We start from the raw sequence: 14,202 nt of genomic DNA on the forward strand, positions 1-14,202 counted from the left end.
ACGGCGATATCTGCTGAATATCTGTTCGTAACAAACAAACCATAGCATATTTATACTGTATCACATCGAGTGATTATAGAAATCCATATATATATTGCTTGTATAAAATCTTTTTTTTTGTAAAAAATATTAAAAAAAAAAAAAAAGAAAGTATAAAAAACATGTGCAGTTGAAAGCCCTGCCAGGACAGCCAGTCTGTAAACATTCAGTGAGTGTGTGCTTTGGAAGGGCGCCCGCGCCTCGTGCCCGCAGCAAACTCCAGCAGGGCCGGCGAGGGTGCGCCCCGGCTGCCGCTCCCGGCAGGGCCGCGCTGGACCGAGGTGGCTGGGCGGAGGGGTGCAGGGGGACCCCACACCGTGCCCCCTCCGGCCTCCGACAGGGTCAGGGTCAGGGCCGGCACAGGCAGATGGCAGTTTCACTTTGAGGTCCATCCTCAGCCACATTTTGGTTGCAGCTCATGGCTTTTCCTGGCTGCTCGGAGGTCCCTTGGGTGGACGCCCTGGAGGGGAGGCTGCCTGGCCGGGGATGGGGATCCCGCTGGCCCGGTGCCTCTGTCCCGCCTCCTTCAAGCTGGGCCCCAGGCAGGACGGCCCCTCCCATGGGTCTACTTTGGTCTCAGCGCTGGGTCCTTCTGGGTTTCCTCAGCCCGCTCTCCTCGCTCTCCTCCTGTGGCTGATAAGAGTTTCACAAAATAGCCCGGCAGGAGCTGGCCGTGCTGAGCCTCGTGGGAAAGTTTTTCCATGCACCAAGGAAAGGCCCTCGGGGACCCCTCCTCCTCCTCCTGCGCCTCCTCCCAGTCCCTGGTCACTTCTTCTCCAGCTGCTCCAGCAGCGGGTTGCCTTCTGACTCGGGGGTCTTGACGCTGTCGGTCCGGACGATGCAGGTGGGGCGGTGGCGGTTCAGCATCAGGATGAGCTGCTGCCGCTCCTGCTTCAGCTCCTCGATCTGGGTCTTCAGCTCCGCGTTCATGAGTTCCAGCCGCTCAGATTCCTGTCACAAACACAGAGGCGGGATTGTAAGCTCTCACTGGGGACAGCTCTAGGAGGGGGTCTGCCTCTGGTGGGGGGGGGGGCAGGGCTCTCCAGGCTGGCATCGGTGAAGTTCCCACTGAGGAATCTGCTGAGTCACCCAGCAGATTTTCTAGAGGAGGTCACACGAGCCTATGTCCTCTGGGAAGGCTGAACCCAGGTTACATCCTGAGGCCAACCTGGCTCCTGTCCCGCCTCCCTCTCTTCTCCATCAATCCACTCCATCCACAGTGGCTTCTCTTGCCATTGCTCAAATATGCCACATTCCTCTGCTTCAGGGCCTTTGCACAAGAAACAAAGGGTGGGAGAAGATGGAGTCCAGGTTCTTGGAGGGTCCACAGTGGGGAGAGGGGAGGCCCAGGGATGGCAGTACAAGGGCAAAGTGCTGTGATGTGTGATAAATGCCTGGACTGGACATTCTGGCCTGTGAGAACAACATTTTCAGTGTGGGCATGTAATTCCTCCTAAAACACATGCTTCCTGATTATCATCAGTCTATAATTATTTAAACAGCCTCTTCCATACCCCCTTGTCACCCAGAAGCTCGCCCATTAGGAGGGAAACAACAGTTATCCTTCTGGATCCAAAACAAGATTCCAAACAGCCCTCAGGTGAGATTCCCAAGGAACCTGCAGCCTGGCTGGAGAGGCTCCAGGGAAGAAGGAAGGAGAGTTGCTGACGGGATCCCCAGGGGGGTTACATGTCCCCGCGGACGGCAGGGATGGGCACACTCATTCAACACTCAGGGGTCAAAACAGCAAAATAGAAAAGTGTCTGAATGACTTTTCTCAGACTGTTTTTAAAAACATAACCACGTTGGAATCGGGAGTTTGTTCGATGTCCGGCATTTAGACCAGTGGTTCTGAACTAGGAGCAGTTTTGCTTCCCAACAGACACTGACAAGGGCTGGAGACATTTCTGGCTGTGGTTGCTGGCAGTGGGGCCCACACACATTCCAGGCTGGACCCCGAGGTAGCAGCAGGAGCACCGGGGACCAGAGCTGCTGAGACCTGCAGTCCTGTCCAGACATCGAGGGAGGACAGTCTCATAAAAGGAAAAAAAGAGCTCGAGGGAAGAAAACATTAAGAAACTAGTTATGGTGGCTTTTAGTTCAACAGGACGAGGCCTGACAGGAAGGCAGGCCTGGCCCACTGTTGTAGAAACCTGACAGAAGTCCACCTCTGAGGGCAGAGGAGACCCATTGTGAAACTGTGAGCTGTGACCCCTGCCTGGAGCAGGTAGGTGCCAGTCCTAGCTGCTTGCTGAGAGCTGGCAGCCTGGGAACTTTTTGAGCATCTGAACAACCCCTGACCCCCCAATGCCCCTCACCCCACCCCACCCCAAAGCTTTCAACTCCATCTTTAAATCCTCTTAAAGCCTCTGCCTCTAGGAGTCTCAGTTCAATCCGCACATCTGTGAATATTTGCTGTGGGCCTGCCATGGACAATGGCTGCTCAGGAGACTGAGCCCCACAAGTTCCCCACTCAGCTCCGGGCAGCCAGCACGATGAGGGGAGGACAGGAAGAGGGACCTGCACAGCAGGGCATGTTTGCTCTGTGCCCGCAGTCACCCACGGTCTTAAAGGCCTCCAAGAAACCAGAAGGCCAGGCTTGACCTTGGATTTGAAAGATGGGTTGATCCTGGCCAGGTAAAGGAGGTCAGGGGTGGAGTGGGGGCGATGTCAAAGCAGGGAGCCCGCGTGAGTAAGGACACAGAGGCAGGAAAGCGGGGGACGTGCCCAGGAGGTGAAAAACCTCCATTCCGGATGTCTCAGGTCCGAAGCTGGGAAGGAGCGTTTAGAGCCAGACTGGGAAGTGCTCTAGGGCTTACAACTGGAGGCCAGAGCAAGTTTAACTTCTCCCGCTCACTTATCTCATCTGCAGAAAGATGATGATTGTGGGGTTAAGTGAACTCCTGTGGGAAAAGCATTTTGTAAACCGAAGCATTAGGGAGGCTTAAAGACTCCTTACTTTAATCTCCGAGCAAGAGAGTAAGGAGAAGGGGACGTGGCCTTTCTAGAGAGGACGTGGTGGCTGCCTGGATCTGGAGAATGGAGAGAGGGAGGCGCTGCCCCATGCTTGAGGGAGCAGCTGAAGGCTGGGAAGAGGGAGGGAGGGGAAGGAAGGAGGTGGGGTGCAGACACAGTGCGTGGAAGTCAAAACCGGACATTGGGGGCAGGACAGGCAGCACTGGACCTTGAAACAAATTCATGTTGAGTGCCCCCACCCTTGTGCCTTTCCACCGCTGAGCCTTGTAAATAGTTTACTTATTAAAAACTGAATTATGGGGGCCTCCCCAGTGGTGCAGCAAGTTGAGCGCCGCACTGGGAAGCTGTCCGCAGCCTCTGCAGCGCAGGTTTGATTCCGGCCCGCCAGCAAGAATCCCACATGGCACGGCAGACCTCTCCTGTTGCGCCCGCTGCTCCCCTCAGCAGTGCTTTTGGTCTGTCTGTTCTGCTCCCTGCTCTGTCTCTGGTGAGTCCTCTTACCCTCCCGTGCCTCTGGCCTGTACCCCAGCTATTGCACAAATAAAAAATAAACATTTTTTTTTTAAAGCCTCAACACTACTCAGAATGACTTCATTAAAAAAAAAAAAAAAAAAAAAAAAAACCTAAATTATGAAAGAATCCTCCAGGTCTGCAGACAACACAACCACCTGCACTTGTGCCAGAAAACTCACACTGACTTCTGCCTCCAAGGCCAGAGGGGAGGAAGAGCATGAGGGACCCGGCTGGGCCTGGACAGACCTGCCCACACCTCCCTCTAGGCCAAAGGCCACCCACGCCTCCTCGTCCTCACAGATGCCTTCTTCTCCCACCAGGACACATAACAGCCATACAACCACTCATCCTGCTCTGTTCTGGGCCCCCCGATTCATGTCCCCTACCCCAATCCATGCCCCAGCCTGGCGTCTGAGGCATCTTTTAAAGCTGTGCTTCTCTCCTCCTGAAACCCTTCATGGCGCTCCAGGACCACGTCACTGTAACAGGACTCTTGTGAGAGTAAAGGAAGGTGCTAGGCCAGGATGCCAGGCACCGACTGGGCTCGCCCAGACAACCCAGCACGGAGGGTCACTAACGCATTCACGTCCACATTAATCCCATCCTTAAACTGCTCTGGCCTCTGTTCGCTTGTTCCTGGTAAGCCCCTCCACCCCGGGCCTTCATCTTCTTGGCTCCCACTCCTCTGTGATGTCTCAACAGGCAGTGTTGCCTCAGCGCAGCCCAGGACGGGGCCCCTCTGTATGTTCTCACAGCTCGCAGGGCTTGCCCAACAGAGCACCGGGCACACGTTACCACTCCTCGCTTCCCGCCTTCCGCGCTGGCCCATCCCGCTGGCACTCCCTGAGCACCTGCTGGAGGACAGAGGGACCAGCAAAGGGATGAATGCATCTGCTCCACCTCCCCCAGCTCCAGGTCAATGTCCAAAATGGGGATAACCCATGTTGATCTCACAGGAACATTGTAAGATCAAAGGAGACACTGACAGGTGCGGCACTCAGTAGGTATTACTGGACCGCGAGGAGCAGCTAGCGCCATTCATTCATCTGGCTCTAGCCTTTCCTGTGCTCATGCGGCACTGGCACCTCCTGCCTGCTAACTGGACGGCAGGGATCTGATGTGAGACTTCTCTGTTCCTGGCTATGCCTCGCCCAGCTCTGCCCACGACAGGCATTCAGGCTGGAAATGAGGTATGTGACACTCCATCCATCTGAAAGGCCTACGTGACACCTGTGTCTTAGAAACTTCTTGAAAACTTCCAGCCCGATGTTGGGCCACCATTTCTTCTAGGAGGCCCCCAGCTTTAGAAGTCTAGCTACCCCTATAGCGGCCATTCCCTTGCCCTTGAGGTTCATAGTCGGGGGGTGTACTCAAAGCCCCAGGCTGCCCCCACTGTGACCTCACGGTGGCATTCGGCTTGTTCCAAGCATGAGGAGAGGCCCCCAGACCCCCCAGTGTCAGAGACATTCAACCCATCCCAGCCTCATCGCTGCAGCTCCCATGGGAGGCACCACGGCCCTCCTTCCTGTGCGTCCCTCCATCTACCTAGCTCAGATCTGGGTGTTCAGTACAGGCTTAAAGATACTTGTCAACAATTCAACAGATGAGCAAGAGAATGAATGAACAAACAAAGGAAGAAGGAGTAAATGAATGAGAACTAGTATAGCAGAGTATTGAGAACAAGCACTTTGAAGTTAACCTCAGGCTCACATCTCAGTTTTACCACTTAGTTGCTGAGGGAGCTGGGCAAATTACTTAACCTCAATATGCCTAGTGTCCCCCTATCTGCAGAAAGAATAATGAAAGGCATCTCCCCGCTTCAGTTACTATGCCAATAAAATGAGATAATGCGCAATACACACAACCCTTAGCACAGTGCCCAACTTTACAAATGTTAGCAACTATTGGTTACCACCTGCTAGAACAGGGCCTGACCTGTTACATTATTATTATTATGTATTATTATGTATGGTTACTGTTATTATTTAGTAATGAACAAGATTGGGGGCGGGTAGGAAGGAGCTTTCTGACATGACTAATTGGCTTTGTGCTCATGTTCCTTCACTGCCATCTATTATTTTTCGAGAAGCAGGGAAGGCCTACGAGACTGGACTCGGGCCTGCCTGGTACATCCCCCTGTGAAAAGGCAGGGACCTGTTCTGAAGGCCAGGAGAAAAGGCACCTTCTGCTGGCTTTTGCACGCAGAACTAATCTCTGTTTCCAGCGGCAGCACCAGAGCCCTGGGGTCATCAGCAAGGGGCTGAGGGGCTGGCTGGCTGGGATGCAGGCCTGGCAGAGCCTGCTGCAGCTAAGAGGGAGCTTTTCTCTGTCCAGGTGTGCTGCGTCCACTCCCCACGTGCTTGGCGTCACCATCAGCTTCATTAGTACCCACCTTGGACAGCTTTGGTACCAAATAGGTAGCCCCAGTCCTGGGTCATCTGGGACAATCAGCACCAAGGGTCTAACCCTCAAGGGAATTTGGCTGTACCTTCTCTGATCCGGGCGAGCAGCACTGGCTGCAGGCTGCCCTGGGCTGTCTTGCTTCAGGAGGGGGCATTATGGAGGCAGGGAAGAGCAGAGGGGTCTGGGCCGCTTGGGCGGCGGGGGCATCAACTCTGTGGCCCTTTGGTGACATCTGCTCCACAAGAGCCAGAGCCCACCCCGGAGACCAAAGCAGGCTCTGCCCTGGCCAGCGGCCCCGACCGCTCACCCGCTGCAGAAACTCCGTCCGCTCTTTCTTCTTGTTCCGACATCGGGCCGCCGCCACTTTGTTCTTCTCCCGGCGTCTTTTCCTTCGCTCTTCTTCCTCGTCTAGCTGCGAGAGCAAAGAGCCGCTGATTAGACACTGAGGCAGGCTTGGGGCACAGCTTCCCTCCTGACACACCCCTTCGGGCCCTCCTCTCAGCAGGGAACCAGCTGGTCCCTTCCCTGTCCACGTCCGCCAGCCTCCGGGCTTGGTGATGGCACATCCCCAGCCAGCCCTGGGGCCCTCCCTAGCAGCTGGGCATCCCTGGGTGGAGAGAGTGTCCCGGGAGGCAGGAGCCTGGAGTGTCTATTGACACGGAGGTGGCACGCTCCAGGAGTGATGACGTTCTGTTCTCCTGCCCAGCCCAAGCCCTCTGACCAGTATTTTCCAGGCCAGCAGATCCCAGGCACTTCCTTTAAAAGTGCCTTGGGCACAGACACAGAGTTCACATTCTGCCCCCACCCACTTTCACCTCCCTGAGGTGCCCACACCCTCCCTCTGGCTCCTTCCCAGGCTCCATCTCCCGGGGCTACTAACCTGACTCCCCAGCCTCCTGACCTGCCTTTAGTCCTTTCCCTGCCTCTATGTGTTTTGCCCTCAAGAGACCCACCTGTAGCTCAGGATCCCAGGGGCCCCCTCAAGTGCTCTGCCTGGGACACAAGCAGAGGAGCCTCCTGAGTATCCAGGCTTCTCCCCTAGGACACATTAGTAAATTTACCACACATAAATAGGGCCCATGAAATGGAAAGGCAGAAACTCGCTGCACCCTGACACTGACGATTGATCAAAATTGCAGTTATTGCGCCAACACTGTCCCATGTTCCAGATGGTGAGACTGAGGCTCATCAGTCAACCTGCCCAAGGCCACACTATTAGGAAATGACCCAGCCAGGATTCCAACTCAGATTTCTCTGCTTCAAACTTCCTGCTCTTGACCTCTGGCCCACACAGCCCCAGTCCACTGGGATCACTTTGATCTGCTGCCTCCTGCTGCCCATTACCTGCCAGGAGAATCAGAAGGACACACAGGACCAGCTGGGCTGGGGACAGCCTAGAGTCAGAGGCCACTAGAAAAGTTGTTGGATTGCCCTGGACTTGCCAACTCTCTCACTTCTCGAGCCAATAAGGGTGATTCTGGCTGCCCGAGACCTGGAACAAGGTCTCAGCTCAAAGGCTTCGGGCCAGGAAAATAAACAGCCTTTCTCCATGCACTCCCAGCATGCTCTAGGGGCCGAGGGTGGAGGGCCTGGGCCACAGACCTGCAGCCATGGCCACCAGCACAGGCCCTGTAGGTCTGCTCTGAGCTTCTCCCTGACCCACTCCCACCCCGTCTGGGAGGCTGGCTGACTGGTTGGAGAGGTGCCTTGTCAACACTGCCGCACCCAAGCACCTCCCAGCCCGTTGGCCTCCTTTGAAACAGAACCAGAAGTGACAGCTCCTCTGGCTGACCTGCATCTGGGAAAATAGAAACCTGGACAAAATTGATTCCGCCCAACCTCAACTTCACCCCCAACAAGGACGAAGTATCTGTGATGACAGGCAGAGGGAAGGAACTGGAGGAAGTGGCTGGCAGTGCAATCTCCCCTCAGCCAAGAGGGTTTGCCCACAAACTGCCAAGGTGATGTGTGCAACCTGGGCACTGCCAGCTCACAGGGCCTCTGGCGCCTCCCCCAGAGCAACTCTGGGGCTCTGCAGAACTGCTGTTTCCCAGGAGACAAACCTCTGTCCTCCAAGACCCAGCTCCTGACCTCCACCTCTGCACAGGGCCTCATCCAACACAAAGGGGGAGTGGGAAGCACATGGGAGCTGCTGTAGCTGCAGATGCACAGAGACCCAATAACAACTGAGCCAGGCTGAACTGGACAGCAGCTGCTCTACCCACCCTTGCCAGCTACATCAGTCCCCTCTTCAAATTCAGCATCTCACCTGTCTTCCAGTCAGGCCCTCCTGAGATGACTTCCTGTACCACCTGCTAAATTCTTATTCAACCTTCAAGTGTAAAAAGTCACCTCCTCCAGGAAGGCTCCTTTAATGTCTCAGCTAAAATTAACTGGTTTTTTTCTGTGCTACTACAGCACAGTGCGAACTATCAATTCCCACTGCAATTGTGTTTATGTAAGTGCCTCTTAGGCTGTAGGGCATAGAGCATGGCACTTTGTAGAGGCTCAGCAAATGTTAGTCAAAAGAATGAACAGAACAAAGGATTCTGGAAAAAGATGCCACAGACTTGGACTCTATAATTCTAAAAGTCAAGTCCTGCCTCTATTTCCACCTGCATAGCCTTTCCCCCAGCCTGCATCGGGAGTCTTTTCTGCCAAGAACGGCCTCCTGTCTGTCTGCAGAAAGTCAGCAAAGCTTGGGAACGGGGTCCTGCCTTCCCCAGAAGTGCACAAGCTTAAGGCACAGTTTGGATTTGGGGCACAGGCCCCCGGTGGCTATGGCAGGGCCACATGAATTCTAAGCAGGCCCTGAAAGAATCCAGCTGTGGGCACTTAAACTTAAAGCCCTGCACCCTAGCCCCCACCAATTTCCAGTCCACCCCAGCCCTTTCCTGCACAGGTGCCCGCCTCAGCTCCCATCTCCCAGTAAGCAAGAAATGACCCCACCATCCCATCACCACACCTTCCCCACTGCAACTGCCACATCACCCCCAAATCTTCCTGCTTTTAAGAGCCTCCTGGAGGAGATGCAGAAAACAGCTGCTGAGGTTTTGTTGGAAAGACAGGAGGGGCCTCCCTGGTGGCGCAAGGGGTTAATCTATGAAGCTGTCAGCCTCTGCAGCACGAGTTCGATCCCCGGCCAGGGAGCTACTCACATGGAGCAGCAGACCTCTCCTGTCTTGCCTGCTGCTCCCCTCATCACTGTATTTCGTCATTCTGCCTGTTCTGTTCCTCACTCTGTCTCTGGTGGATCCTCTCACCCCCCCACACCTCTGGCCTGTGCCCCAGTTCTTGTATGATTACATAAGTAAATCTTAAAAAAAGAAAAGAAAAGTAAGAAGACAGGAGCTGAGCAGTATCCCTCAGCCTTCTTCACGTGATCTCACAGGCCAGCTGTGACTCCTTCGGCCAAGGCCTGTGTGGTCTACACTCTGCTCCTCCCCCGACTCCAGGATGGACGGGAGACTCCTCCCATGTCTCCCAGAGGCTTGCTTTTATCTCCCTAGTCAAGGCTGCTGCCCCCCACCCCGTGCTCCCAGACTCTTTAAAGCCTCTGACCACAGTGGGTAAGAGGCAGCAAAGCGGGTTTTCACCACACACGCCTCAGAGAGCGAAAACCGGAACCCCAAAATGGGAGCTGATCATTTTTTCTGCAGATTTAGCTGGAAGAATCACATATTGGAGGAGGCAGCAGCTTGACACTCAATACATCTAAAGACTCAGAGAGGCGGGCTGGGGCTGCCAGGAAGCCAGCCTTCTCCTGTTCTCAAACTTAGTTCTGGCTCTGTTTTCCCCAGTCCCCCAGGAAGGCCGAGGGCAATGCTGGCTGTGTTCTGGCAGTTGAGTCTGCCCTGTGCCATCCTTCCCATCAGAGGAACAGCCCTGGGGACCCACCACCAAACGGACCTCATGTTGAGAGGTCCCTCCTCAGAAAGCCTGTTCTCAAGCCCCTGCGTGCATCTGGGGAACCCCTGCCCTGGGCCAGCACTGACTGCACAAGGTGTGAATGGCTGACCTGCGCCGGGCTGTAGTGACCTCCTGGAAATCTGAAATTGTACTGCTGAAGGGGGGTGGGGGGGTGGAGGGGATGTGGAGGGGGGAGTGGAGTGGAGGGAGAGGTGCAGGCAGGACCTGGCAGCCATGCGCCCAGAGAAGAAGGATCAGCGTGAAGCTGAACAGACATCAGAGACGAGGCAGCAAGAGAGAAACAGGCCCTCAGCTCCAAGAGGGAGTCAGAGAGACAGAGCAGAGGAAAAGGTAATAGAGCAAAAATCAGGGCCCGGACCAGGGTGACTGAAGCCAGTGGTCCAGGGCAGACACCTGAGGAAACATTCACTCTCTCAGCTCATGCAAAGGCAGGGCTGGCACCCCGTGAATCCTGCATCATGCTTGCCGCACCTTGGTCCAGAGATGGGGGCGGGAGGGAGGGAGGGAGGGAGGGGGAGGAAGAGAGTTAGAGAGAGGACTTGAGACTGAGAGAAGCAAACACAGATGGAGACAGAAACACAGAGAGACAAAGGCGGGTGGGGAGAGACAAGGAGAAAGAGGCAGAGAAAGGGACAGCGGCACAAAGGGACAGAGGCTGACGGGGCGGACAGTGGATGCACCGAGACAGAAACAGCCTTGGTCCTCCTGATTCGCCCTTGGAGAGGCCTGTGCGCCCTGTCCTTGGGGCCGTGGTGGAGACCCTGAGTCTGACCTGAACACCCTGGAGGGAGTCCGAGAGGTTTTTGCTCCCTTCAGTGAGAGATGCCCAGGACCCCTGGGTGCTGGCCTTTTTGACTGATGCCAGGCGATAATGGAGGAGCAGAGAATGGCCCCCCAGTGACCCAGCAGAGAAACGCTATCCAGGGGCGACACATCCAGAACAACTGGGCACGTGGCAGAGCCCGGACTCGGGAGGTGGACCGCCTCGGTGGCACCAAATGCTCTGGCTTAGGAGCCCCCCAGGCTGAGCGGTGTCAGTAGACCTCCCAGGACAGTCCTGCTACCCCCACTTTCCAGATGAGGAAACTGAAAATATCAAGGCTGCCTGGAAGCTCAGTGACAGCTTCCAACCCAGGCCTCTCAGGCCCACGGCCAAGCACTTCCTGCTGTCGGAAGTGGGGTGCTCTGTGTACCCCCCCACATGGTAACAGACCCCCTTCTCAGCTACTTCCTAGTGACCAGTCTGTAAAGCAGCAGCAGAAATTTCCGACACTGAGGTCAATGACCGTTCTGTGCTTTCTGATTTCTAAAAAACGATTTCTAGCACAATAGACAATGTGCGGCGGCAAAGCTACGGGTAGAGCTGGGGCCCAGGCAGCTGCTTTGTGGCCTCGCCCCCCAGCACGGCGCCCCCCCGTCTGCAGGCCGAGCGTGGCTGCGTGCGGCGAGGGAAGCCCGGGTGTGATTTTGAATTCTGACTTTTCACAAGCATTTTCAAAACTCCATCTTGCAGGACCCACGAGGAGCAAGAAGAGGAAGAGCAATGACACTTTTTAACCCAGGGCGGTGGAAATACAGACACTCTCCCATGGGTGAAGTAATACAGAAGAGAGCAGTAAGGGAGACGAGAAGTAGACCGGGGGGGGGGGGGGGGGGAGACACAAAACCAATGCCAGGCACAAACGCAAGGCAAAGAACTGAGAAGCGTCATGGCTTCTGCGAGCTGGCGTGTGGGCAGGGAGCCGCCGGCTCTGCTGGGGCAGGGCTGTGCGCGTGGGCTTGGGTCTGAAGGCCCCGGGGCCCCAGCAGCTCAGCTCCAAATTAGCTGTGAGTTCTCAGACAAGTCCCTCAACCTCTGCCCCTTACTTGCATGAGGAAGGCCCTGGTCCTTGCCTTGCAGGGGGTGATGAGGGCTGGGTCACAGCACGGAGCCTGGAACACAGGGAGGGCTCCCCAAGCACCAGCATCCCACCTGCCTTCCCAGGTGAGGCAGGGAAGCCGCGGGGTGGGGGTGGGGGGGTGCTGCCCAGGGCCCACCCAGCCTCCTGTGAGGCAGAACCTGCCCTAGAAAGGGAGAGGAGGAAGCAGGGTGGGGTGCCTCGGGCCACGAGGGCCCTCATGAGCAGAGTATCATTCACCCAGGGGTTGAGAGCAGCAAGCCCAGCCCCCTGGGGTGCCTCCCCACCCCTCCATCCCCACCCCAGCGCCACACGGAGGAGCCACATTTCAACACCAGGGACCCATGAGCACCCTGGGAAGTAAACACCCAAATACCAAACATACCAGACATTCCCCCACATAAACACGGCAGCACTGAGCCAGGGGCTGCTGTCCCGCCTGCTCACCCTCCCCCTCCCCCAGCAACAAAGTAGTCCAGGGGCAAGACCACCATGGCCAGTCGAGCTGGGGAGCTGAGCTGGGGAGCGGGGCACACAATCCCTCCCCGCTGCCTGCTGCCTCCTCCCACCCACACAAGGAGGAATGAGGAAATCCCAGGGGCCCTGGTCCTAGAGCCTGCTGCCCCCTGCAGCCCTCTGGGCCAGGCCCTTCCCACCAGCATCTCCCCCAGGGGCTGAGCTGATGGAAATGGTGTGCCCTCCTCTCTCCCCCAGCTTCTCCGAGCCAGGCCCTCGCACTCCAGAAAGCCAAGGTCTGGACCTCAGCTGTGAAACACTGGACTATCTGGGGGGAATAGTCGGCAGGGCTGTAAAAGAAAATTCAAGACAAATGGTCAGTCTAAGGCTGGACTTGCAAACACAGGTCACCTACGGGCACCCAGCAATGAATCAGGAGGGAGGGAGGGATGGGGCTGTGGCTCCCACAGGGGACACCCCAATTGGCCCAGGCAGCCACAGGGCAGGCACAGCGTTGCCAAATTTTCCAAGTTTTCAAGAGTTAACTGAAAATATGAATTTTTAAGTAAAATATCCTAATTTTTAATGCCGGCCACAAATCCTATTTTGGAAAGAAAACTTGTGTGAGCCAAACAAAACACAACTATGGGCTGTAGGGGCCCGTGGGCTGCTAAGTGATGACCCCTGGAAGGTGACAGACCTGGCAGGGCTGGTCACTACTCTTGGTCATAGTGACCTCCATGTCCTACTCTGTGACCTTGGGGCAATCAGGTCATCTATTTGTGCCTCATCATCCATAAACAAAATAGCTCCTGCTTCTCACTAATCTTCAAACACTTCCGCAGGGTGGGCATTGGGGGTCTCAATGAGGAAACTGAGGTTCAGTAAGGTACAGTGTCTTTCAGAGGTTGTCAAACTAGGAAAAAAATGGGGATTTGACTCCATCCTATCAGTCTGCCTGCCACTGGGTGGGTGGACTGACTACAGTCTCCCCAAAGCCCCATCTTGTTCTAACTTCCCTGGGCTTTTATTTACCTGAACTTCAGGGGCAGTGCTGGCTGGCTTGATGACAGGAAGAGGGGAAAGCTGCAGGAAGGACATCTCCCTCCATTTAAGAGTTTCAGAAATGTCAATTCACAGACTCCAAGAGTCAGAAGGGGTTCCTGGCAGGCATCTAGGCCGATCACTAGATTCCAGAGGAGGAAGGCAAGGCCCAAGGAAGGAAGTGAATTGCTCTGACCAAGGCTCAGAATTGAGTCCTAGTGAACAATGCAAAGGATACCACTTGGTCGGAACCCTGGGCCTCCTGGTGTCACCTATACATCACTCCCTCTTTCTACAATGTTCTACACCCAGGATGCAGGCACTGACCTTGTTTATTCTCCTCCTGCTTCTCTGACCTCTCTGTCTCCTCCCAGACCTCTGTCCCTCCTTTTCAGGCTGCCGTCTTTCAGGGTCATGTCCTTGCTCTGCAGCTTTCCTCACTCCATTTAGGAAACACCTATGGATCATCGTGGTCATGGCCTCCACTGCCACCTGTACTCAAATGCCACCAAATCTTGCCTTCCAGGCCCAGACATCCAACTGCCCACCGCATGCACAAGCCAGATGGCTCTCAACCTTCGAAGTCTTTATCCTCATTCAGTAGGTTATTTCATCTCTCCTGTCTACCTCCACCCTCCCAAATGGTTCCTTCCCACGGTTCAGGCACTTTCCCAATCTTTCTCTCTCCCTCTCTCCTGGACGGACCACCTCCTTCGAGGCCTCCTAATCCTACACAAACATCCCCCATCTCAGTCATCAGAAGGATCTTTCTACAATGCATATATAACAGCAGTTGCTGATCTGTGAGGAGCTTCTCATTACACTCAGAACAAAGCCTAAGTTCTTTAATGTGTCAAGCAAAGTTCTTATGACTTGGGCCCACCTCCCTCTGGTCTTACCGCCAATCTATCCCTACTCCATGCAGGAACTCTGTTCCTACAAC

The 14,202-nt window shown here is 55.3% G+C and overlaps 1 protein-coding gene across 1 annotated transcript in view; it reads right to left on the minus strand.

Moving 5' to 3' along the window:
• Positions 1-804: 804 nt before the first annotated feature.
• The window catches only part of JDP2 (Jun dimerization protein 2), a gene marked incomplete at its 3' end in the record, with an annotated part of 28,080 nt that continues 14,682 nt past the window's right edge, over positions 805-14,202 (minus strand). Inside the window, exons 2-3 of the mRNA XM_084241335.1 lie at positions 6,239-6,343; positions 805-990 (exon numbers count right to left, since the gene is read on the minus strand). Of these exons, the coding sequence (XP_084097461.1) occupies positions 805-990; positions 6,239-6,343 (291 nt within the window). The remainder of the gene's footprint in view (positions 991-6,238; positions 6,344-14,202) is intronic.

Source organism: Talpa europaea, assembly GCF_964194135.1.
Source record: "Talpa europaea genome assembly, chromosome: 8".
Classification (NCBI taxonomy): Eukaryota; Metazoa; Chordata; class Mammalia; order Eulipotyphla; family Talpidae; genus Talpa; species Talpa europaea.